At 37.7% G+C, this 27,562-nt stretch overlaps 1 protein-coding gene across 1 annotated transcript; it reads right to left on the bottom strand.

Annotated features, from left to right (window-relative positions):
• Positions 1 to 24,826: 24,826 nt before the first annotated feature.
• LOC138928434 (transcription initiation factor TFIID subunit 11-like) lies at positions 24,827 to 25,273 on the bottom strand. Its single transcript, XM_070285507.1, has one exon. The coding sequence runs from the start codon at positions 25,271 to 25,273 to the stop codon at positions 24,827 to 24,829; it is 447 nt and encodes a 148-aa protein (XP_070141608.1).
• Between the last annotated feature and the right edge of the window lie 2,289 nt (positions 25,274 to 27,562).

Here is a 27,562-nt window from a genome sequence, read left to right as displayed (position 1 = left end):
TTTACAAAAAATTTTAACGGTGCACAGTTCATAAAACATAAATTTTCTTATTCTACATACCTTGAGCTTTAAGAAAATGGAGAACTTGTTTCAAAAAAGGTGAAATCTAAAAAAATGTCGCAAATATAAAATAAAGTGCAGCAACTGAGGTATAAGCTCTGAAAAATAGTGTGCTACCATATGTTGACTTTGAGTGTTAACAGCTGATCTAGTTAATCGCTGTGATCGGTTTTAGTATTTTGTTTGTATATATGATTATATTACTATCGATAGAAAATAAAACTTTTATTAATTTTAACAGTCGAAAATATTCTTAATCTGCCGCTAAAACAGCCAAATCGGCCACTGTGCGCTGGTCCCGATTGGATAGTAATTCTGCAGCGATTCGATGTTAGTGTCGACTTACTTCAGAAATACTTGAATCAAAGCGTTGGTTATTCGGATAATTCTGGTCTTGATCAAGGACTATGGACAGAGTGGTTAATTTAACCTCAAGTCCACATAATTTACACAGTTCAACTTAAAGACAAAAGCTGGTTTCTAATTGCACTGATAGGAAACGAATAACTTAAATTTGGCAAGGCTTCGGAATGAATCGTAGCGCCTTTTATATTCAGATTGGGCAAATACTCCAGCATCTGATGCCCTGCCATTTGCTCCAACTTCGACACAAATGAACTCGCACTGTGCGGGAACTATCGCCATGAGTACAATGCTGAAGGTTTTCTTATAATTGAAATAAAAAGATCCCGATGATTTCGGCTTCTTTACATGGACATGCTTTCCGTCAATAGCTCCAATGCAGTTGACAAAATGCCATTGCATTTCAAAATCATTTGCAACTTCCTTCCACTCTTCTTCATTTCCAGGCATCTGCAATAATATAAAAAAAAAAATACGTTTTTAATTGAAAACTTTATTTTCCAGCCAAAGGCGCTGAAACGTAAGCCGGATGAAGGATCCGAGTTCCTGCAGAAGGCAGTAGCCCATTTGGACATCATGTACGCCAAGAAACCGAGGGACGACGCTGACATTTGAAGGGTGGGCTACAATGTTTAGGGAGCTAAGCAAGGAGCAGCGGCTATACGCTAAAAAGGGTATAGATGAGCTCCTCATGCAAGGCCGAATGAATATGCTCTCATACCAAGGAGTGTCAAGCAATGCCAACATACCAAACAATCTAAGTCCTCAAGTTCAGTTGCCAATGCATGTCTATCCGCGACAGCACATTTATCACACAAGCACTCCACTGACGAGTGACTCCAATAGAAGATCGTCACTTGTGACTCTTCATTCCCTGGATCAGAATACTCCAGTAATTATTACAGATAATAGGAAGGTCAATCCCGAATCATTTGCCGACTTGTTCAACAGTAATGAATAAATTTTACTTACCTTGATGTACGGCTTTAGCATTTTAAATATTGCTCGACATGTTTCTATGACGATGCGTCCAAGGCTCTGGGGCGAAATTCCTGTTAAGAATTTCAGGTCTTTATAGCTTTGACCACTAGCCAAGAAATGTATCGTTATGTTTATTTACTTAAAAGGTACTGTCGCTTGGAAACGACATAACTCCGCGCGGAGATATGTCGTTTGTAGTTCGGCGGAGATATGTCGCGCGGACTTATGTCGCTATGCCTTCTGAAGCTATGATCTGTTCGAGGAAGGTTCTCGGGCAGACCATGCGTCTTTGAAAACTTTCGCCTTTCTGAAGGCACTGGTTACAGGAATAATAACCTGAGTAGTGTTTCACACCCAAAATAAACGCTCGGGCTGTTTTTGTCTGTGTGTCTGTGTCTGTCTTTAAATGTCATGTCGGTTTGAATTAAATCTAGCAACTCTCTAGAAAATTCTTCCAGATAAATATTTGGGTCTTGAGGCTTGGAATTACCTACATATATACACGCTACCATTACTGGTTTTGTACCATTTACATTTATCAAAATTGGCCATGTCTGTTTGAGTTGATATTTAAGCTTATGTTATTAGAATTTTTTGAGCCAAAAGTGACAGAAGGTCATTGGCTGCGCATCTGCTTATAATATTAGCTGAAAACCACTGCGCTAAGCTGAAGTTAAAATCCTCATCTATCTTGGAATCAACGGGAACCTCGCAATCGTCTTCGATAATTTCAAAAATATCAGACTTCTTGAAATTGTCTTCACTATTTTCAACAACATCAGACTTCTCTACTTTTTCCGTATTCTTTTTTTCTCCAGTCGTTTGCATTTTTGCGTACTTGACTTCAGAGAACTAGCGACGATTTTTGCGTTTGGGCATTTTAATATTAGAAGAAAAATCTAAAGAAAATTTGTTAAAATGGAACTACTCCCCTGGCAAATTAGTAGCAGGGACCTTGTTGGCGGGTTATCTACAAAAAATGTATTACATTTTAATCATTACAATGTGTAACATTATACATACAGTGAATCACAGTTTATTTTAACCATACCCAATCAAAAACTTTAAATGCCTGTAAAACATGAACCGAAGGGTTTTTCCAAAAAATTGAAGCGCACAATGTTAGATTTATGTTTAAACTTAATATTTATTAACTTAATGTATTTTTATTTATTTGTTTAATATTTCTTTTTTAATTAATAACAAAAAACAAGGCCACAGCTTATTTTAACCAGCTTTTTCCATCGTTGTCTCAATAAACTCTAGATTTCCAACACCTGCTGCCGACATAAAGGCCCATACCATTACGCTTCCCCCGCCATGCTCAACATTAAACTGTACCTTTTAAATTTTTTGTCTGCAGCTTAGTATTCGGCTTTCGCCACATGTAGGATGCACCATGCTCGACCGCAAATATGACTGTATTCCAGAAAACAGAATCCTTTCGAAAGCGCTCTTTTGCAAAATTGAAGCAACTCTTGATATGCTTGGTACTAATGAATGGCTTCTTCCGTGCTATTCTGCCATTATAGTCATGCTCTCGGAGCCAGTGTTGCCAGGTGGTGAGCGCCCGTAAAAGCTAGATTTTTTATAAAAATAAGCTACAATAAGCTAAAATTAAAAAAAATTCTTAAAAACAAGCTACACCCAAGTAGGAGAAAAAAAAAATCAATACAAAAGTGAATGTTAATTAATTTATAATATTTATTTTTACGTTTTTTAATTTAAATTAAATTGGATAGTAGACCATCGATTTCCTCTTCTTTATGGTCAATTGTTGTCAAATATTTATCTTTTTTTTTTCAATAGCCATGACGAATTTTTCTGGTAATCTGTAATTATGACAACATTTCCCATGCCTGCGCAATCCATATCTGAGAAATTAAAGAGAAGTATTTAAAAATAAAGCAATTTTTTTGGCAGTTTGCGTAACCACGCCTTGAACTTGCTATTTTGGAGCCAAGCATCGCGAAAATTTTATTTGTATATCACTTTCGGCATTTTCTTTCTACTGTCTTCCCACACAGCACATTTGTGAGGAACGTTTGGGATTTTTCACAAATGTGAAACTCGTGTTCCCACACAACATTAAAGCACATTTAACATCCGAACAGCTGATCGATCAGCTGTGGGTCATGAAAACGTAAACAAAGGCTGTCGAATTGGCAGTTGCAAATTTGAAATGGAGCATTTACCAACTATTTTGGCTGTTGTACAACAGCAAAATGCACAGATTGCGTCAAAATTTATCCGCACTAAATTTAAATGAATTAAATGACAAGGAATTTTAGTTTTTCTAATGATTTTTCTCTAACAAAGAGCAAATTCCCCGAAGAGTGTCTATAGGTGGTATAGGCATCCAAAAACTTTAAAATAAGGTAGAGGTAGGCGGTTTATATTAAATAGTAACAATTGGGGACATATTGGGGCAAGAATATACAGAAAAAACGCCAACAACTATTTTGGGCATGCTTGTAGCTTTGGCGCCACGTTTTAAATTCCATATCTCATTTGTTCCTCGCCAATTTGTTTACATTTTCGTGGTGAATGGGCAAATTAAGAAGAAGAATCAGAGTGCACCGAAAAACTATCGCCTAACTATCGCCAAACAAACCGTGGTTAGATTTTAATGTTGAACTAACGCCGGTCCATTTGGGAAAATTCGGAACGGCAAAACCTTATGGAGCGTTTGTTCAACGGATGTTGAATGTGCTTTAATGTTGTGGTAACACTTAAGCTCACATATCGAACTTCGATGACACTATCGATTAGAAATAAATTCACGATCACATGAAATACCATCGGCAAAAAAATTAACAAGCGCCGATATTTTTATGCCATAAAATAATTTATTTCTTACAAAACAAACCGTTGATGTCGCAAATACATTTAAAGCTAGAATATGCTATATTAATTATAAAATAAGCTATATTTCAAGCTATAAGCTAGATGCAAATTTTACAAGCTTTTCCAGTTTCAAAAATAATAGAACTAGCTTACAGTAAGCTAAATTGGCAACACTGCTCGGAGCACACGACATATTGTTACTGGGTGGCAGGACTGGCCCAACTCGGTATCCACCTCACTTGCAATTTTCGGTGCCGATAATTTGGGATTTTCTCGAATTTTCCGGACGATATGGCGCTCGTCTGTTGGGTTAAAAATTTTGTTGGGCGCCGTTCTTCCCTTATCGTTTACCCTATTCACACGGACAAAACGGTATATGATACTCTGGACTGTGGAATCACTTAGATCAACCATTTCGGCAATTTTCCTACGCGACTTTCCATTTTTAAAATGTTTTATCACAAGTTCTTGCTGTTCAATTGTTGTACGTGGTCCCATTTTTCTTAACGAATTTTCGCGCACTACATTCTTGCCAAATTTTTCAAGAATAAGCTTGAACCAACTCCGAATAGACTGACCAAAGCACAGAAAAAATTAGAACCCTTACTTTTCTAAGTAACGGTGCATAGCAAAACTGCAAACTTTTTGGTTGAAATAAGCTGTGGCCTTGTTTTTCGTTGTTTATTGTTATTAATTAAAAAAGAAATATTAAAAAAAAATAAATAAAAATATATGGAGTTAACAAATAAGTTTAAACATAAATCTAACATTGTGCGTTTAAATGCTACTGAAATTAGGGGCGCAACCCCGCGACCTTTTTTTGCAGAAAACAACGCTCGCAAATCGTACTCAAAACATAAACAAAACTGAAAGGACGCCTCGTTGTTCTTGTTTTAGATCTTTTGATCCTTCTCGTGTCTTTCGCTAATAATTAAACTTTAAATGTTAAATAGCAATTACACTAATAGCTATTAAACTACATATATTGCAATCATGGCATAAGGGCTCTTCTAAAATATAATTTGTTACTTTTAATTATTATTAAAATGAAACAAAAAATTACCTTATAAAATAATAATTGAAGCATACCTACCTAAGGCTGATAATGGCTTCTGCTCTGGAAGACTTTACCCTTACAGCAACTTCTTCTGAAGGAGCTTCCTGAGGGCATGTTGGCTGTTCATCGCTGGAGTGTTTGGACAAATACTCATAAAGCTTGGACTCCAAAACAATTGCTGCTTGATCGTCATTGTCAGTAACAATCTTTTTGAGCAAGTTCCAATCCGTGAAAACTATATTTAGTGACGATAAAATTATCGGTAGACAACACCGCAGAGTGAAGATCAAATGACGAAGACACATAGTGGGCTGTAACCGTGAGGTTACCTTCATTGGCCTTAGAAGTCCAACAATCCGCCGTTATACCAACATGATCCACTCCATCTAATGCGCATTTTAGCTTTTGCTTTAGCTCAATATATTCCTTTTTACTTGGCACTTTATATCGAGGATCTACACACTCCATCAGCTCTTCAAAGCCCCGATCTGTTACCACACTAAATGGTTGCAAGTTCAGGGTAATCATTCTCATAACTGCTCTGTATATCTCAGCCTGGCGAGTAGAGCCATTTTGATATTTCACGGAAGATTCTAAGTCCTTGCTCGGGCATGTGGGCGCAGTTTGGCTGGTTTGCTGAGTTTCCGGATGGATATTTTTGAAGTCCTGCAATAGGTTGGTTGTAATTCCAGCAGTTTTGCATGATTGTCCTCATTTCTATCCCAAACCGCTGACATTTTTTCGTTTTGGGTTAAGAGCTTTGTTCTGCTCATTCTCCTCGCTGTCCTTCTCGGTCCCTGTAACATGAAAATAGTTTTTTTTTTTTAATGGCAAGTGGTTAAATTGAGCCTTTTTCGCTCATATTAATTCATGAATGTACGGAAGGAAGTGTGGGTAAGGCAAAATGAACATGCACTCCTGGCTTTTGTATTACTTACGTTTAGGGCTCTTGTCTATTGCCACCAACTTTTTATATGAAATCAGATCTTATTTACAAGTGGAAAAAAATAGTTTACTCAGTGGTCTATTTATGTTTATTCCACAACACCACAAGATCATTCTGGCAGGTAGCTATTTTATAAGAAATTTATTTCTGACCCCACCTCAGATTTGACAACAAAATTTTTGCCGTGTTCAACCAGTTTTCTCGTTTTGGCGATAGGTCGATAAGTTCACCGCGAAAAGTTATCCCCAAGGTTGCCATATTGTTGATGGAACGAAACAGCCAGTTAAAAATAAATATAAAATATAACTGAATACATTAATAACTTTAAAGAAGCGCCAAAATGGTTGTTTATAATTAATGCTATTTAATGTGATTACTTAATTGGTCCAAACTAACCAAAAATTTATTAGAGACCACCGGAATTAAAACTGTGAAAAATGTGGCAGCATCTTAAATGCCTAATTTTGCTTAACTCTAGCATTTTCTTCCTTTTTCTGGCTTAGAAAAAGGGCAATTGTAAATATATTAGGCAGTACTTTACGTTGTTTGCTTATTACCAAAACACAAGTTAGCTGCTTGAGCAGTGAGAAACGATGAGAAAACGAAACATTCCGATAGCAGAAATTTGCTGAAAACCGGAGCAGCTAAAAACGAAAACGGTTCGTTTTCGGCCAAAACGAAATCGAACAAATTTTACGATTACCGGAGCAGGCCTGATAATCGCCAGATTATATTGAATTTGGAGTTTGCGAAAAAGTATATCACCAAGCCCGCTTCATTTTGGCGTAATGTCCTGTGAACGGATGAGAATAGTTTTAAAATCCCTGCATCTCAAAAAAAGTTATTGTACGAATTAATAAGAATTATCGTAAAAAAATTGGTCCTGTGTGTCAAAGAGTAAGCCATGGGCGTAGAAGCGTAATGTTCTGTTTCATATAATCGTGTGGGAGACTTGGTTCCCATACACGGATTCATGAACCAGAACCGATATTTAGAAACCTTAAACGAATATGCGTTTCCCTCCGGCGACAGATTAATAGGACAAGAATTTATTCTTCAAAAGGCAACGCTCCTTGCCATAAGGCTAGAACACAGTGCACAGTGGTTGATTCCATAGGCCAAAAATCAGTGCACTGCCGAGTGGTGTACTTTTTTGTATACATAGATTTAACATAGAGAAATATGTAGTTGTATTGCCCGTCTCACCCCTTAATAAAACCTTTTTATTAATAATTGTGTATGTTTTCTTAGTATATGTTTTAAATTTCAGCTGCAACTTTTTGCAACTTTCCGACTTATGCGCGTTTATGCACGAACGCATACTTTGCGTTTTGTTGTGTTCGTCATATTCGTTGATGCTTTGAAGTCTCAATTGCTCAATTGTGAATTTTTAAATTGCATTTTTTAATTTGATAAAACTTATTTCTTAATATATAGGTAATTCAAATCGGTGCAAGCTGCAACGTCTATATATTTTTGAGATCTGGTATATATTTTTGAGATCTGGTGCTCAGGTTCAGGTTCAATTCCTGATAAGGCTAAAAACCCTATGATGACCTACAACATAGAGTTGAATCTCATGGTTATAAAATCATTGAAAACCTTTCTAAGAAACTATTGTATTATTTATTCAAAAAGTTTGCTGCACTATGGAATAAATGCCATTGAATGAAAGGTAAAGTTATTGAACAAAATTTTGACTGGTTGTCACAATTTGAATATTTATCTGTTAGTCAATTCTGTGCTTCATCTGATCGAGGACGTCCAAAAATAAGTCTAGCAGAGTGCTCTGAAAGAACCAAGCGGCGACGGATTGCAGAGCTAGCAGAGCTCGATAGTCAGCTTTGGATGACATACAGTTTGTCAAGAAATTCTTTACAAAACGAAAAATTCCCAAAAAATTTGGTTTTAAACTTAAAATTTATTAACAAAAACGAGAAAATGTTTCATTTTTCTTTTACATTATGTTTAGGATAAGTAATAGTTATTAATATAAGAAACAAAAATTTAATCTTTCAACTTAGAACATAGTGAAATATAACAAAAACATAAACATTGCAATAATTAGGTTGTCAATTAATTGTTTGCAATTTTCGAGCACTTCGTGAATTTATACTTATAACTTAAAAACTATTTAACAAATTGGTTAATATTTGGTATGGAGTGTAATAATAGTGCGAACAAGGTATTTTGTATTAATATAGACTAAGAAATATCGAAATGTATGCGTTAAAAATACCATCCCTAAGAATGGCACTTCCGGATTGACTGTGAATAAAGGCAACACGTAAATAAATTCAATCTCAACATCTTTACATTTAATAGCCTAATCAGGCTTATTACATGGTGTCAGAAGTTAAAATATCAATCTTTGATTAACGTGGAATACAATGGAGCGTGTATTACCTGAAATCGACTGCGCAATGATGGCAAACGAGTGGCCAAAGTGGAAAAGATCATTCATCATGTACATGATGGCGTCAGGCAAGGACGCTGAACCAGAAGCGAAGAAAATCGCTACATTTCTCTGGTTAGCTGGAACAAAAGCTACGGAAATATACAACACAATGTTTCCCAACGACGGAACCGCACATGGCATGGTTGGTACCGTGCCGGCATCCTCGCATGCGTCTACTTCGTCGTCTGCGGCAGTGATCGCTAGCCGTTCACTGGAAAACGTGCTTAAGGCATTTGATGACTATAGTGTTCCACTTCGAAACATTACGATGGAATCCTGTAAGTTTAACAACATTGTTCAAACTGAGGGACAGCCTTTCATAGACTTCGAGACGAGTCTTCGCAAGCAAGTACAGTTATGTGATTACAAATGTAACTGTGGAAAAAAATATGAGGAACGCATGTTGCTGGATCGCCTTATAATCGGCATACATGACAAAAGCCTGCAGCTCAAACTCCTTGATGGAAAGAATAAGAAACTGGAGGAGATCATCACTGAGTGTAAAGCCTACGAAGCAGCTACTAAAAACAACGAATTTTTACAAAATCAGAATCGTCTGTTTCCTGAGAAGACAATCAACGCAGTTATTCGTCGCTGCTACAATTGTGGATCAATATTCAACCCGAATCATCTCTCTGAGTGCCGTGCGAAGGAGACAACATGCTACGCGTGCGGCAAGTCCGGGCATTTCGCCAAATACTGCAAGCAGCAACACAAACGAGTGGACAACAGGAACAAACGAACGAGTAGCAGCAGCAACAGCAACGGGCGAGTCAACAACAATCAGTCAGATGTGGATCACAAGCGAGCATCCGGTGGGGTAATTAATTGGATAGAATCAGGTAAAAATATTGAAAGTGGATTTGATCCGAATAGTTGTTTTAATACAAAATTTCTTAGGATAAGTAGTTGTGGACAAAGCAGAGTGAGATGGACGAAGTCGTTCAGAATAAATGGAGAAATCATTATGTTTAAAGTGGACACAGGTGCTGATGTTAACTGCATTCCAATTGATTTGGCAGAAAAATTAAGACTTAAAGTTAAAAAAGAAAACATGCTTATTTTCGACTATAATAATGTTAAAGTAAATAATTTTGGAACGACTAAAGCAAACTGTTTGGATTTGAGCTCAAAAACAGAACAATGCATCGAATTTTTAGTTGTGAAAAAAAATGTGAACCCTTGTTAGGTTTGAAATCCTCAGTTGAATTAAATCTCATTAAGCATTTAAACATTGATTCAGTGTATAACTTGCCTGGAACTAGGGAGGAGTTTGTGGAGAAATTTAAGCAATTGTTTCAGGGAATTGGCAAGCTGCCAAATAAACAGTCGATCATTTTAAAAGATGACGCACAACCTGTGCTACATTATAAGAAAAGGTTTCCACAAAGTTTGTTAGGGGCATTGGAGCAAGAGTTAAAGGCTATGGTAAAGGAAAAGATAATCTCACCAGTAACGTATCCCACCAGCTGGGTGAATAATTTGCAAATTGTGGAAAAATCCAATGGAAAACTTAGACTTTGTTTAGACCCGAAACCATTGAATAATGCAATCAAACGAGAACATTACCTTATTCCAACAATAGACGATTTTATGATACAGTTATCGCGGAAAAAGGTGTTCACTATCCTGGATCTGTCACATGGATTTTGGCAGATGGAATTGGATGAAATTAGTTCTGACTTGACAACCTTTATGAGCCCATTTGGAAGGTTTAAGTTTAATCGTGTTCCATTTGGAATTAATAGCGCCCCTGAGATGTTCCAACGAAACATGGTGCAGATTTTTGGGGATATTCCAAATGTAATAGTTTATTTTGACGACATTGGAATATTAGGAGAAAGCTTTGAGGAACATGATGAAACTTTAATAAAAGTACTTCAGCGAGCCAAAGAGAATGGTGTTCGTTTTAATCCGGACAAAGTTCAATATAGGAAAATGCAAGTTGAATTTATGGGTCACATATTATCGGAGGGTCTAATAAAACCACAAAGAAAGCACTTGGAAGCTATCGAAAAAATTAAAACGCCAGAAGACAAATCTGGAGTGCTACGTATTTTGGGACTGTTTAAATACCTCGCTAAGTTTATTCCAGACCTGTCTTCTAGAACTGCAAACTTGAGAAACCTGACTCGGAACGATACCCCTTTTAACTGGACTACAGAACATCAAAAGGAACTTGACGACCTACTTAAAACTATAACGAGTGGTCCGATTTTTTAAACCTGTAGTCATTCAAACTGATGCTTCTAAAGATGGTCTTGGTTGCGTAATACTTCAAAACGGACATCCAATAAGTTTTGCTTCGCGCACGTTGACAAAATGTGAACAAAAATGGGCCCAAATTGAGAAGGAGCTGTTAGCAATTGTTTTTGCATGTGAAAGGTTTCACTATTATATCTATGGCAGAGAATTCTTGGTAGAAAGTGATCATAAGCCATTGGAAGTATTAATAAAACGTGATATTGACTCAGTAACAATGCGGCTGCAACGAATGCTACTATATCTTCTAAAATATCCAAAAATGTCTGTAAAATATAAGCCTGGAAAAGATATGCTAGTAGCAGACTGTCTATCACGAGCTCAACTATCGGACGAAGCAGAAATCCCAGAACTATCGGATGTTATACATATAGTGAGCAATGCTGCCTGTCTCTCAGAAGAAAACTATGAGTGCTATATTAGAGTTTTGGGTAATGACGAGAACTATTCGAGAGTCGCTGAGTTTGTTAAACATGGATGGCCATCGTTTCACAAACTAGACAAGTTTTGTCAAAACTTTTATAAATTCAAATCTGAATTGCACTTTGAACACGGTCTCCTATTCCGTGTTTGCAGACTAGTAATACCGACAAAGTTACAAAAACAAATTGTAACGCAAGTCCATGAGCTGCATTCAGGCATTGAGAAAACACTAGCACGAGCACGAAAACTTTACTATTGGCCAAATATGACCGTCCAAATTAAGGAGTTAGTGGGCGCCTGTGAAATATGTGAAAAGTTTAGAAGAAACAATCAAAAAGAACCATTGATAGATGATGAAACGCCAGAATATCCCTTTCATATTGCCGGGATGGACATATTCGAATATGGGGGGAAAAGTTTTTTATCTATCTTTGATGCATATTCTAATTTCTTGATTGTTAATAGGCTTAACGGAAAATCAGTTGAGGAAGTCACTGGGGAATTAAAAAAAACATTTGATAGTTATGGTTACCCGTCGAAGCTCAAATGCGATAACAATCCTTTTAATTCATTCTCGTTTAGAAATTTTGCAAACGAATGTAATATGTTGCTCCAATTTTCAAGTCCTAGATACCCTCAAAGCAACGGGTTAGCAGAAAAAGGGGTGGCGATTGCAAAAAATATCTTGAAGCGTTGTTCTGAAATAAGAGATTACCAATACAGAATCCTCGAGTACAATTCAACTCCTGTGGCAAGTTTAGGTCTCGCTCCATGCGAACTTTTTCTTGGTAGGATATGTAAAACAAAAATGCCAATTAAAAAATCAGAGCTTTATAGGAATCATATTGATGAGGAAAAAATTGCAAAGAAATTTATTGCCAAAAAGTCTAAACAAAGAATGTATTTTGACATGCACTCGAAAACTCTGTGTCCACTAAACATAGGTGATAGAGTCCAATTTAAGAAAAGAGCCAATGAGTGGGCATATGGCACTATTGAAAAAAGAGTAAATGAAAGATCTTATATAATAAAAGATGATCTCAATAACTTTTTTAGAAGAAATAGAAAGTTAATAAATAAATCCAAAAATACTAGAAATAAACAAAGTGAAACTGTTAATTTAGGACAAAATGAAACTGTTAATTTAAGAGAAAATGAAACTGTTAATTTAGGAGAAAATGAAACTGTTAATTTAGGAGAAAATGAAACTGTTAATTTAAGAGAAAATGAAGAAACCGAAGCCCTTAATTTAAGTGAGAATGAAACTGAAAATGATGACGAAAAGACTGTACATATTTTTGAAGAACCAGGAACCGAAGAAATAGCTAATTTTGATCTTTGTCAAACTGAAATTGTAAACCCAGAGGAAAGCACAGACCCATTGAGTGAGAGCACAATTATAAATGAAAGTACTATGTCTACGGACTATGAAACCCCTGGAAGTTTCAGTTCGGAGGAAGAGCTTGAACCAGTAACTGTAACCCGATCAGGTAGAACTATTAAACCTCCTAGTAGATATAGATAATGTTAAATTAAAAAAAAAAAAAAAAAAAAAGCGTGTAATAATAGTGCGAACAAGGTATTTTGTATTAATATAGACTAAGAAATATCGAAATGTATGCGTTAAAAATACCATCCCTAAGAATGGCACTTCCGGATTGACTGTGAATAAAGGCAACACGTAAATAAATTCAATCTCAACATCTTTACATTTAATAGCCTAATCAGGCTTATTACATGGAGTCCTTTTGCATCCATAACAGCATGGAGACGTCGCGACATCGAATTTATAAGACCTTTTAGGTCATAATACTGAGGTATTTTCTCCCATTCCTCCTGGATGGCTTTAATTAACGCCACTTTCTTCTTCAACAAAGCCCACAAATTGTCAATAGGATTTAAGTCCGGGCTTTGGGCAGGGGTAACGATGACCTTGCTGCAGTTGTAAAGCAAACATGTCCTGCACAGAAGCGATTTGTGTTTAGGATCGTTGTACTGGTACAGCTTGTATTTCAGTTTATTTGGGTTTTGGGGATCAATGAAGCCAAATTTGTTCGCGCTTTTTGACAATTCATTCTTAACCCTCTAGTGCCCAAGACCGCCTCTAGACGGGCAATGTTAAAAACACCGTTATTTTATTATTTTCATTCCTTTTCACACGGTTTTCCGTTTTTTCTAATTCAGGAAAGTCCAAAAATTAAGTTCGTTGCGTTTGGAATACATACTAGAGCTAGCGCAAGCTGCTGTATTCATTTGAAGTTGAAAATTTGTGCAAATCGGACAAAATAATTATTTTGTAGGAAATACAACATGTAAATACTTTTTTTTTAAATTCGAAAAAAATTAGAACAAAAAATTGTACTGTGTTGCTGACAGTCTCATGACATTTATAATAAACATTTAAACAAAAAAAATTTTTTACCTAATTTTTTGTTGGCCTATCTTCCCAGAACTGCCTTCATGCGGTCCAAGGTTTTAGTCGTATAAAACTCGATCCGAGCAAAAGTAAAATTTTTTTCCAAAACAAACATTCACTTTTGATACATACTGAATCCAAAATTGATTTTTTTTTTTTGAAAAAAAAATTTGGGCACTAGAGGGTTAAGAATGTCCAAATAAAACTCCTTCGTCATAATTTCGTTAATAATCCGCAGCTCTCCAACGCCTTGGGATGATATACAACCCCATACCATAACAGACGTGTGCAATCGAAAAATTAAGCCGCCTTTCAATATTTATAGCCTAAAGCATAGGCATCTTTCTGGCTACATGAGATGAGTACTTGTGTGCATTTAAAACTTTTCGCACTGTCTCATGGCTCACAGTTTTACCGCAATCATTTTTAATGTCTTCTGCCAACTGCCTGAGGGTTGTTTGTGGCTTATTTTCAATCGTTTTCAAAATTTTTGATTGGTCGCGTCTGGTAAGCTTTGGTGGACGGCCTGTAGAGTTGTTCAAATGGAGTCTATTTTCACGCTCTGCACGATTTATTATATTGTAAACCGTTCTCAGTTTAATATCAAACAGTTCTGAACAGTTCCTTGGCCGATTTGCCCTTAAAATGGTTAATCTAAACCAACTGTATTGTGCTTCGTTAACGGAAAAATTGATGCTATCTTTTTTCCCTGCTATAATAACATTTTAATGGAAAAGCAGAAAAGCTATCCAGAGCTACTAACCGTTACAGAAGGTGATATTGAGGTTTCGCTTGTTGGACCACACCGCATCGAGCATTTTAAAATTACAAGGCGATAAAACAGACAAGCTCGACAAGTCCTATAATAACCTAACACTAATAGGGAAATGGGGCTTCGATGGCAGTTCCGGACACAGCCAATATAAACAGAAATTTGAAAACAATAATTTGGAAGACAGTTGCTTGTTTGTCACATCGTATGTTCCTCTTCAACTTATTACAAAAACTGATAGTGATAAAGAACAGAAAATTATTTTAAAAATCCTCGACCATCCTCTACACGCTATTGCCGCCCCATACGAATTCAATTTCAAAAAGAAACAATAAATTTAATTAAGAATGAAGAACTCTATTTTAAAAAGAAAATCCAACAGCTGACTCCCACTGAATTTAAAAGCCCTACCAACCGGAAATTCTATATTGATCCTATGCTTCAACTTACTATGGTGGATGGCAAAGTGTGCAATGCCTTGAGTGAAACACCATCTTCAAAGTGCTACATATGTCAAGCCAAACCTACTGAAATGAACGACATTAAAAAATGCCTACAAAAAGAAGTAAGAAAAGATCGTTACGAATTTGGACTTTTTCCCTTACATGCGAATATTCGTTTCTTTGAATATTTCCTTCACGTTTCATATAAACTTGAAATCAGACAATGGCAAATAAGAGGTGAAGAAAATAAAGAACTTTTTCGGAAAAGGAAACAAAATATTTAGTCTGAATTTCGTGAAAAAATTGGTCTTATTGTCGTCAGAAAATAATATTACTGCCGTGTTGACAAGAAGCTCGTGTATATATACGGCTTGGCGAGCTCTACAGAGCTATGTTGACACCTTCGAAAATTGGACAAAAAAATGGAATATAGGTGTCAACAGTAGTAAATGTGCAAACGTAACCTTTGCAACAAGGACCCAATCCTGCGGCGTGATCACGATGTTGGGCTCTGAACTGGAGCACAAAGCCTCGCATAAATACCTGGGGGTCATACTTGACAGGTCGCTCAACTTCAAAGCCCACACCACAATGGTCAAGCACTCTGTCTTGCAGAAGGCAAAGAAAATGGAGTGGCTACTCTCACCGCAAAACAAGCTAACTCTACATAATAAAGTTGCCATATACAAGACGATTTTATCTCCCATATGGAAATACGCTTTTCAAATACAGTGGCTCACAGCTTATTTCGTGCAGAGGTAAACTTGAAATTCAAACTTGTATATCTGACAAACTATAGGAGATATGAAAAAAATTTAAACGCAGTTATGTTAAGTAGGGCTTAAGCATTTATTTAAGCCCTTAATTATTTTTCAATTCCACTAGATAACGCTTAAAATTAAAAAAAACCAAAAATATTGGTTATTTTCATGTCACAGCTTATTTCGTGCAAAAACTTTGGGTACATTTATTTTGTAAATTGTTATATATAAATAATTTATTCTTATTGTGACCCATTTGGGACAATATTAGTTAATATATTTATCGCTTCATGGAGTTTGGTCACACTGCTAAATACAGTTTTCTTTAAATTTTCGAAATGAGCCCCCGAACAAGCATTGAGCAGCGAGAATTGGTGCTAAACCATTTCAAAAATGGCAAAACACAACGTAATATTGCGGAAATGGTGAACCTTAGTCCGAGTACAGTCCAGTACATCATCCAGCGCTTCGTTCGGGAAAATCGGGTGGCAGATAAAGGCCGAAATGCTCCGAACAAAACTTTCAATGAGCTCGAGGAAAGGCGAATTCTTCGAAAAATAAAGGCTAATCCGAAGATTTCGGCACCGAAACTTACTGTCGATGTGGAGAAGGAAATGGGCAAAAAATGTTCCGTGGAGACCGTCCGCCGGGTATTGCGGGAACATAACTCCAATGGCCGAGTAGCTCGGAAAAAGCCCTTCATCAACGATAAAAATCGAAAGTGCAGGCTTAAATTTGCCAAGGAGCATGTGCATCATCAGCCATCGTTTTGGAATGATGTTATCTTCGCAGACGAGTCCAAATTTAACATTTTTGGGTCCGACGGGATGCAGTATGTTTGGCGCCAACCGAACACAGAGCTCAACAACAGAAATCTCAAACCAACTGTTAAGCACGGTGGAGGAAGTGTTATGGTTTGGGCCTGTATGGCGGCATCCGGAGTTGGAAACTTAGTTTTCATTGAAGGAAACATGGACAAAAACATGTACCTGCAACTCTTAAAGGACAACCTGGTCCAAAGCGCCGAGAAATTGGGCTTAGAGAGGAGTTTCAGATTTTACCAGGATAATGACCCGAAGCACAAATCGGCTCTTGTGCAGACCTGGTTGATCTGGAACTGCCCTCACGTGATGAATCCACCTGCTCAGTCCCCGGACCTAAACGTAATCGAGAACTTGTGGGCAATTCTGGACTTGGCTATCCGCAAGAGGTCAATAACCAATAAAAATTATCTCAAAACTGCCCTCTTGGAAGAATGGGCCAAAATTCCGAAGGAGACCACGGAAAAGTTGGTTTCTTCGATGGAAACACTTTTAAAGGATGTAATTAAACAAAAGAGAGGCCACACAAAATATTAAACTTATAAAAAAAAAACAATATATTTAATTAAGTTCAAGTTCCTTGCACGAAAAAAGCTGTGACATGAAAAAAGTCAGTATTTTTAGTTTTTTGTAGTTTTAAGCGTTATCTAATGAAGTCTTAAAAACATGAAGTGCCTTAATAAATACCAAAACACTACTGAACATAACTGCGTTTAATTTTTTTTAATATCTCGTATAGTTTGTCAGCTATACAAGTTTGAATTTCAAGTTTACCTCTGCACGAAATAAGCTGTGAGCCACTGTATATGGTACTGCAGCTAAAACGAACTTGAACAAAATTAGGGTAGCACAATCCAAGATCCTAAGAAAAATTTCTGGTGTTCCCTGGTATGTCAGAAATAAGGACATCGAGAGGAACCTGAAGGTCCCGATGGTCGGAGACGTTCTCCAAGATTTGGCAATCAGATATGCGCAACGCCTCGAAAACCACCCTAATGCTTTGGCCAGACACCTTAGAGGGAGACCCAGAACAAGACGATTAAAAAGATGCCATCCAATCGACCTTCCTAAAAGGGTCATAACAAAATACACTTAACAAATTCACATAACATAATACACATAACATATTACACATAACATAATACGCATAACATCATATTACACATAATACACAAAAATATAAATGTAAATATGTATGTAGGATATTGTATAGGTTGTACTTTATCTTTTTGTTTTTGTTTTTAATATGAAATTAGATTAAGTTGCCTCAGCGGTATCAGAAAGCTAATTAAAATCAAATAAACATTTTTAACAAAAAAAAAAAAATAAAAAAATAAAAAAAATAATAATATTTTAAACCAAAAATTTAACTGCATTCTTTTAGGGTAACGAAATCCAATATTAATAAAAGATGAGTTATTTAAATTTTATTATTTATATACAAAATAAAGTCAAAATGGGTGATCATATACATAGTAGATTTACTAATTAAACTAAATTAAATAAGCAATGAAAAAATGTATTTGGGATTGGAGTAAGTAGGAGTATTAGGGACAGCCTTAATAAACATGGAGTGTACACACTAATTCCTATTTCACCATAACCGCCACTATTTCATCAGCAAAGGAGTACGGTATTGTTGTCCCACTCCAAACTCTGATCTGCCATCACTCTTTCTCTCATACTGTCCAAAACCCTAAAATTCGTAGAGTCGAAATCAATCGCTGTAGAAATCTGAACGAGGCAAGTCGAGTGCGTTCATAGTTCGAAAGAAGAATTTTCCATAAATAATTTAAACATTAAAAATCTTGTGAACTTTACCCAAAAATAAATAAACTTAATTTGTATTATCCCTACATGTTTATTATGCCAAAAATTATTCTAACAAATCAAAAACTAGTTTCGAAATAAGTTTTACCAAATTAAAAAATGAAATTTAAAAATTCACAATTGAGCAAATGGGACTTCAAGGCACAAACGAATATGATGAACACAACAATACACAAAATATGCACGAACACAAAAACGCGCATAAGTCAGAAAGTTTCAAAAAGTTGCAGCTCAAATGTAAAACATATACTAAGAAAACATACACAATTACACAGGTACACAGCCAAAAATTTCCACGAACCATTTCAAGTTTTCCATGATATTTGGGTTCTCCTGAGTAAAAGTAATATACAAACTTACTTTCCATCACCTACAGGTTCCGCGGGAATAATTATTAATAAAAAGGTTTTATTAAGTGGGGTGAGACGGGTAATACAACTATTTCTCTATGTTAAATCTACGTATACAAAAAAAAAATACACTACTCGGCAGGGCACTGATAAGACACTAAATTTAAAACAATCACACGACATATTATGACATAAATATTACTCAATCTTATCGTAAATACCTCCATTTTCAAAATTAATTTTATTTGAAAATGATTGGTCGCAATTTAATATAGAAATTTAATTTGTTTGCCACTAACTAGTGCCAACATGCTTGCAAACATAATTTGCTGGGAAATCTTTGAAAAAGAGGCAAAGATTCACACACACGAATCTACTGAAGGAGAAGAAGAAACGTCTCCTGTGGACTTAAAAAACTTTCTTCGCATGGACAGTGGAACATATGAAGAACTGTTGAATTTAGTAGAGCCAGAAATCCGAAGACAGGACACACAAAAGCGTGACGCAATAAGCGCGAACGAACGCCTTTCAGCGACTTTGCGTTTCTTGGCTAGTGGTCAAAGCTATGAAGACCTGAAATTCTTAACAGGAATTTCGCCCCAGTGCCTTGGACGCATCGTCATAGAAACATGTCGAGCAATAATTAAAAATGCTAAAGCCGTACATCAAGGTAAGTAAAATTTATTCATTACTGTTGAACAAGTCAGCAAATGATTCCGGATTGACATTCCTATTATCTGTAATAGTTACTGGAGTATTCTGATCCTGGGAATGAAGAGTCACAAATGACGATCTTGTATTCGAGTCACTCGTCAGTGGAGTGCTCGTGTGATAAATGTGCTGTCGCGGATTGACATGCATTGGCATCTGAGAGCATATTCATTCGGCCTTGCATGAGGAGCTCATCTATACCATTTTTAGCGTATAGCCGCTGCTCCTTGCTTAGCTCCCTAAACATTGTAGCCCGCCCCTGAAATGTCAGCGTCGTCCCTCGGTTTCTTGGCGTTCATGTTGTCCAAATTGGCTACTGCCTTCTGCAGGAACTCGGATCCTTCATCCGGCTTACGTTTCGGCGCCTTTGGCTGGAAAATAAAGTTTTCAATTAAAAACGTATTTTATTTTATATTATTTCAGATGCCTAGAAATGAAGAAGAGTGGAAGGAAGTTGCAAATGATTTTGAAATGCAATGGCATTTTGTCAACTGCATTGGAGCTATTGACGGAAAGCATGTCCATGTAAAGAAGCCGAAATCATCGGGATCTTTTTATTTCAATTATAAGAAAACCTTCAGCATTGTACTCATGGCGATAGTTAACGCACAGTGCGAGTTCATTTGTGTCGAAGTTGGAGCAAATGGCAGAGCATCAGATGCTGGAGTATTTTCCCAATCTGAATATAAAAGGCGCTACGATGAACAATCACTGTTCATTCCGAAGCCTCGCCAAATTGAAAATGTATCATATGAACTGCCGTATGTGTTAGTAGTGGACGACGCCTTTCCTTTGTCACAAAATTTGATGAAGCCATACAGTCGTCAGAAACTGGAGCAGCTTATTTTTAATTATCGCCTCTTAAGAGCTAGACGTATAGTGGAAAATGCATTTGGCATAATAGTGAACAGATTTAGAATCCTTCTAAATACTATTGCTCTAGAGCCGGAAAAGGCTTCTGTCATTGTTCTTTGTTGCTGCTATTTGCACAACTATTTATCAAAAAAGAACGGCGCAGTATATTTAAGAGGTGCAGCAGATCCCGCTAATTCCACTGGAGGAACACATTCCAACCATCAAATGGACGATTTGGAATCATTGAAAGGTGGCAATTATCCCGAAGGTGCCAAAGCCATTCGTGATAAATTTAGCGAATATTTTAACATGTTGTTGTTTTGGCAGAATGATAGAATTTAATATATAACTATGTTCTTTATATGCATTATAAACCATTGTTTTCATTTGATAAAAATACTTACTATTTCAATTTCCGGGCCATCATCAAATGTATTGATTCCATCCACCGGGGCCTCCTGTTTATATTAAAATGAAAGGTCGTTGAAATACCAGAGGCTTGGCTGGTAAACATCATCCGCCCCGGCACCAGATTTCTCGCTTGTTCTTATTTTTTGAAGTTCGCGTCTATACGGTGCCCGCAACGAATTAACCTTCTTCCTCACGGTATCAATTGTTGCGTGCTCATCCAACTCCTTGTACTTATTAAGAAGCACTTCCCATCGCTATGACAAAATATATTTGCCAACCAGTGTAGTTGTATTCGAAAAAATTTTTAATTTGAACAACATTTTAAAATATAAACTTAAGCAGGCCATCCACGGGCGATCATGTTGGCGAGCATGTTGTGCTCTCCGAAATTTTTCTCGTTGATGGTAGTGTTCGTAGTCAAATTTCGTGTTCGCCAAAATGCTCACATGAAATTGAAATTATTCTATTTTGCCTATGTTGGCAACTGTGTGGCACGAACATCATTTGTGTTTGCGCAGCGCAAAATGAGCAAACAATTTTTCAAGAATTCATTTTTCGTCTGAAAAATCAAGTGCTATTGGAGAAATATAAAGAAATCGATAAGGACGCCCAATAGACACAGTGAAAAAAAAAGGTATATCGTTGCAGGCGTCATATAGAAGAGAACTGCAAAAAATAAGAAGTGAAAAATCTGACGCTAGACCGGACGATGTGTACCAGCCGAACGAACCTGTGGTACTTTAGCGAACTTTCTTTTCAGCATGAGACAAAATCCTCGGTCTTTGGAATCATGCAACTCTTTTAAAAGCTTCGTATGTGTGAATTTTTTGAGCTTAGCGTCAATGGCTTCATCCGCATACTGTGCTTCCTCTTTTTTTTTTTTCTTTTTTTCTAAGCAAATATGTATTGCCATCAGTCCAATTACAGTGCCGCTGTCGTTATCCGTTGACATGTTGACTGCTTGAAAATTCGCCGGCAAATGACGTTCGTGTGAATGTTGGCACTAGTTAGTAGGCAAATGAAATTTAAGTTGGCGAGCATGTTCGCCAACATGCTCGCTTGTGGATGGCCTGCTTTACCAATTCTGCCTTATTTCTCGATTTTCAAGTGACACTTAAAAATAATCGATGTTTGATAAGTGAACATCGATCGTATCGAATAAACATCGGAAACATGTTTGTTCCAGCACTACTTCGAGACTAAAGCCTAGTACTCTGACGAGAAAAATCCGTTGTCTTAATTTAGACAGCGGCCAAACTCCATATAAAAAAACGGTATCGAAAAAGGAAGAAGAAGAACTTTTAGCCTCGTCGTTTTTTCCGGTACTCTGGCGACGAAAATGAAGCCTGCGAAGCGAAACTTGAATGGCGTTGCCAGATAAAGATAGTAAGCAGCTGATATCGCGCTGTCTAAATAATTCATGTGATTTATTTAAATACCCCTAATGGAGGGAAAGTTGAAGGAAAAAGGTGGCATTGATAGGGGCTGTCAAGAGGAAGCTCATAATATGGAATTTAACCCACAAAGGACATTTTAATGCCATATTTATTAATATTTTTAATATTTTTTTTGAATATTTGTTTACAAACAGCTGTCCAGTGTGACCAAAGAAAATCCTTAAACGCCATAAAAAGTACATTTTCGTGGGGTTTCAGGCTTTTCCTTAATTTTTTTGCTCACACTAGCTCGGAAACGAATTAAACAGCGATTCCGCTGTCTTAATTTAGTCAGCGGATTTTTCTCGTCAGAGTACTAGGCTTCAATATGGAAAAATCTGAGAATGAATTTCATAGAAAGACTTGACGATAAAAATTATAGCGCGTGGGCTGTGCAAATGAAAGACGTTTTAATATACGCAGATTTGTGGGCAGTGGGTTGCCGTCTTGTGAAGAAAGAAAATGTGCAGTGCAGAAGTCAAGGCTGGCTTCGATATAAAAGATGAGAAAGCATAATGCTACACATCAAATAAATCATGTAAAACATTATGTTAGTGCAGCAGAAGCATGGCTTCTAGAAATACACTGGATCCCATTAATATTCGGTTTTTGGTTTTTTTTAACTTCAAACCCGAATAAAATGTATAACATTAGGAAAAAATAACATTTAAGAAATGGTATCTTAAAGCTTGTAATATTACCTTTCCATAGATATATATATGTTCAAAGTTTTATTTTAAATTTTTAGAAAAAAATACCAAAACAAAAAAAGCTCAAAATTTACATTACTTTCATATTCGGTATTATTGAGATTTCGTATTACAGCCACTCTAAAAAGCTTAAAAGCCATCTTAGGCCAACCGTGAAACACGGCGGTGGAAGTGTGATGATCTGAGACTGTATTTCCATCAAAGAAGTCGGGAATCGCGTTTTTATTGATGGGATAATGAACCAGGACCAATACCTGAAAATGTTGAAGGAAAATTTAAAGCAATCGGTGGAGAAAATGGGCATTGGCAACACCTTTAATATGTATCAGAACAATGACGCAAAGCACAAGGCTCATAAAGTCAAGTCCTGGTTGCTCTACAACTGGCCCAACATTTTGGAAACCCCGCCCCAATCGCCTGATCTCAATCCCATTGAGAATTTGTGGAGTGAGTTCGACCGCCGTGTCCACAAAACGCCGATTTCGTCCATAAAGCAACGGCTTCAGGAGGAGTGGGCCAAAATAGGAGAAGAATACACCAAAAAATAATAGAAAATATGCCAAAAAGGTAAAACGATACCCTTAAAAATATTGGTTATCATACCAAATATTAAATTACTTTAATTTTCAAGAAAGAGTATGTTTTCTTTTTAGATTTATAAGTTAAAATCAAATATTAATGTTAGTCAGATTTTAAAGTTGATTTTGTATGTTTTTTTAGTTTAATTTTGAATTAAAACCTAAGAGCTTTAATTTTTATTTTTTTAAATATTAATGGGAACCACTGTACATGGGCCAAATAGGCCGGCGCGAAGTGTCTTCTACTTCGGCTATTGCTCCGCATGAAGACTACTATATTGGATCGCTTTTAAACATGTTTTCTGATATACTGGAGAAACTGAACAAAGTCGGGATGACGCTACTCGAAGAAATTACAGTTATTTTGTTGCTGTCAGGTCTAAGTGACGTCATCGAAATTTTTTTGTTGCTATCGAGACGCCTGTCGAATCAGTATGGTTAAAATCGTTTTTGGGAGAACGACTTTTTTAATTTTTGCAACGGCTTTTGTTCGAGACGCGGTACTGTACGTCGTCGCATGTGCTGAAAATCAAATTTCTAGAAGAAAGAGACGAAAAAGCGACGAAACGGTTCATGAAAAAGAGACAAGGATGTCTAGGGCATATTGCTGTAAATTGTCGCGAAAAAGGAATAGCCGAAAACAAGGAAGGAGAATACTAGAAAATATTCCGTTTTCTGTTATGGGTCAAGTGAGTTCGGAAAACGCCTAAAGAGAGTTGGTAAAAGATTGGAAGTTACCGAACTTGGTTTTAAACTTCAGTATTGATGGCCCTTCCTTATTGAAAAGCAGCTCCAAACAAGTTTGGCCTGGTAGAATCCATGGAAAATCGTTTGAAAGCCTTTAAAAAGCAAATTACCCAGTTTTTTTGTTTTTTTATAAAAAAAAAGTTTTGTTTAATAAATTAAAATCGTTTTTTTGTTATTTTAATAAATTAAGAGTTGCTTGACATTACTGCTTTTAAATTTTACTGATATCTCTACTATTTAACAAATTCGGCTAGAACTAATTGTTTCTTCAGAAACAGATCTCAGCCACTTAAAGCAATCTCCATTAGAAATGTTAAATATTGATATTGTACCTTCGGACATTGTCGGATGCAAAAAAAATTGTGTAGATTTTTCTTTAACATTGTGAAAAATCGAAGAAATTTAAAAAGAAATAACATGACAAGAGAATTTAAAAGTAAACCTCCAAGTTTAAAAAAACTTGACAGATGGAAGGCAACAGAGCTAAGGCAATTTTTACTTTATACTGGACTTATTATATTAAAACAAGTTCTTACTACAGAAAGATATGCGCACCTTTTAAAATTATCTTCGGCCTTAAGAGTTCTTTTAGTCGGTGTAGCCGTTGCTGCTGTTGTTGTTGGTTTTTGGAACGACGTTGTTGTTGTCGCTTTCGTGGTTAATGTCGTTGTCGCTCCCGTTGTGGAGGCCGTCGCTGAGCATGTCGTCGTCACTGCTGCTGTTGTCGCTGCCACTTGTTGTGCCGCTTGACGCAGTTGCGGACGAGTCGCTGTGATGCTTCCTCTTACCCCTTTGTGTTTGATTGGGGAGGGTCACACTAATCGCTTCGTTGATGCTTGCCGCTGCTGGTGTCGCAGAGAGAGCCAGCGCTGCGCTTGTTGATGTCGCTTCCATAGTGGCTGCGGCCGCAGTTGAGGCAGCTGCACTAGTTTGTGTGGCAGGAGCCGTCGTTATGCCCTCACCCTCGGCCATATCAGCTTGATGGCCTTTTTTGGGGGTCTTAGGACTTTTTGGTGTTTTAGATTTCTTGCCCATGTAGGGGCTGTAAAGAAGCGTCTGGGCGGCCGGGGTGATCCTCAGCGGCCCAGAGTCCCCTCACAAAATTTATAATCTGTGAGACACCCAGAACGGAGAAGCGCCGAAAATTTTCTGGCCAGCTAGCGGGAAAAAAACGGGGAAGAAAATATTTGCACGTGATTATTTGGCCAGGGGAACTGGGCGACCCGAAATAATCCAGCGGTCAAGCCCGCGTCCGCGCCCGGAATTATCCAGCGGCCACGCCCACGCTCGGAAGGATCCAGCAGCGCGGCGTCCGTTGGGACAGGACAAAGGCTCGGAGAGATCCAGCCGCCGATGCCTGCGTCCACGCTCGGAAGAATCCAGCAGCGGGATGGCTCTCTGATGGGCAAGGGGGACCGGCGGCCTCGCTGCAAGTCCGGGCTCGGAAAAATCCAGCAGCCACGGGCTCCTGTTCCCGTCCGGCTTTCGCCCGCACCCGGGCGCCGGCCCGCGAACGAAGACAGGGAAAACGCGCAATTTGATTTGGGCACATGTCTTCTAATTGGTAGTTTTATTGATAAAATAATTCTGGCGGCGGGTGTGGGACGAGTTCCCCAATATATGTAGACTTAATGGCCGGCGGCCATGCTCACCTACGACTGGAAGCGGATGTCCTCGAAGGACCTGCAGGATGTTTTCTCGACGCGGACACGCGGTATTCACACGCGCACTTTTAGGACCTTTTCGGAGCGACGCGACTTGTAAGCTCGAGAATTTTCCGGGAATTAAATTGACCTAATTTCTGAATGTGGCCTGCCGGCAGCGCTGCCGCGATCGATCTTGGCGTTGCCAGATGCTGACACTATCGCCGACAGCGTTGCCACTTGCGCGCGTAACTTCAAAGTTTGTGGTGAACTTCCCTTCGCGGGGTTTATTTGGCTTCATGCCGGGTGATGTGTGTGTGTGTGTATGGCTTCATGCCAGGTGTGCGTGTGTGTGTGAGTGTGGGTGCGTGTGTGTGCTTAGTTTTTAGTCTTAATTTTAGGTGTAATATGTACATGATTAATTCTAAGCTTAAATAGTAGGTTGTGGCGACCAGTCGTGTTGTCACAGGGCTGATGCGATGGTTTTTTCTAAATTGTTTTTCACACTTTATGTATGTGCTGATAGCTGGCGCACGTGGCTCCCCAGTCACCGGCGAAAGTGCGACAGCCGAGGGCGCGTGCCCAACGGTGTCGCCCGTCTCACTTGTACTCGTATTTGCAGGTTCCAGATTTCCCGCACTCGGAGTTAAGGTATTCTCCCCCTTACATTGGGGGACCACACTTGCGCTCGCACCGATTAACTCGCTCGTTACACTCGCGTGCGAATCAGGTTGGTTCGCTACACAACCTTCAACTCTGGGAGCTTTGTCTCTCTCCAGTGTCTCTATCTCCTTCACTTTTCCACTATATTGTGTCTCTTTCACTTTTCCAGTATGATTCAGTCTCTTTCTTTCTTTCTTTTTCAGATCACTTTTTCTCTTTTTCACTTTTTCACTGTTTCACTTTTTCACTCAGTTTACTCAATGGCGCTAGCGGTCTAGACCCGACGTCCCTCGTTGATATGAGAATCGAGGAGGAGAGCAGTATAACTATGTGTTTGGCAGCGCTCATTTACGTTGCCTATGTTTGATCGATGTGCAGTTTTATTTTCTTCTTTTCTCAATGTTATGTTTTTAAGTGGTAGAATGTTTTTGTTAGAAGACCCTTAATATCGATATATATTTTGAAGAACACCCTTGATATCGATATTAGGGTGTCGTGGCAAAAACACACTATTCTGCGTGGTCTCTTTCTCTTCCTGTTTTATTCTTCTGAGAGAGAAGACGTGTTTATCTGACTTTCATTAAATAAATAAACTTGCAGTGCAACGAAAAGAATTGAAATAAAAGGAAATATTGAACTTGTGACGACACGACCGGTCGCCACAACATTATAAATATATATATATATGTAAATACAATCTAAGCTTATAATTACTTATATTCATACGATACCTAAAATTAAGACTAAAATTAAGTACACACACACACACACACCACCCGGCACAAAAAAAAAAAAAAAAAAAAAAAAAAAAAAAAAAAGAGAGTTGTAGTACGCTGAACGGTGAGGTTGTGTTTTCCGGGGCGCTCCCCCAGGGAGGCGGAATAGAGGCCAATCCTAGTACGAATAAAAGTGTTAGTGATATGTGAAGTTGTAGGATGAACATGGGTCGGACCTACATGCCCGGTCCGCCGTTCCTAGGACCGTGGTGCTCTGCGCAAAGGGTCCACTCGATGGCCAC

The sequence above is a fragment of the Drosophila kikkawai genome, chromosome 2L, assembly GCF_030179895.1.
Source record: "Drosophila kikkawai strain 14028-0561.14 chromosome 2L, DkikHiC1v2, whole genome shotgun sequence".
Taxonomy (NCBI): domain Eukaryota; kingdom Metazoa; phylum Arthropoda; class Insecta; order Diptera; family Drosophilidae; genus Drosophila; species Drosophila kikkawai.
This window is presented reverse-complemented; position numbering and strand designations above follow the sequence as displayed.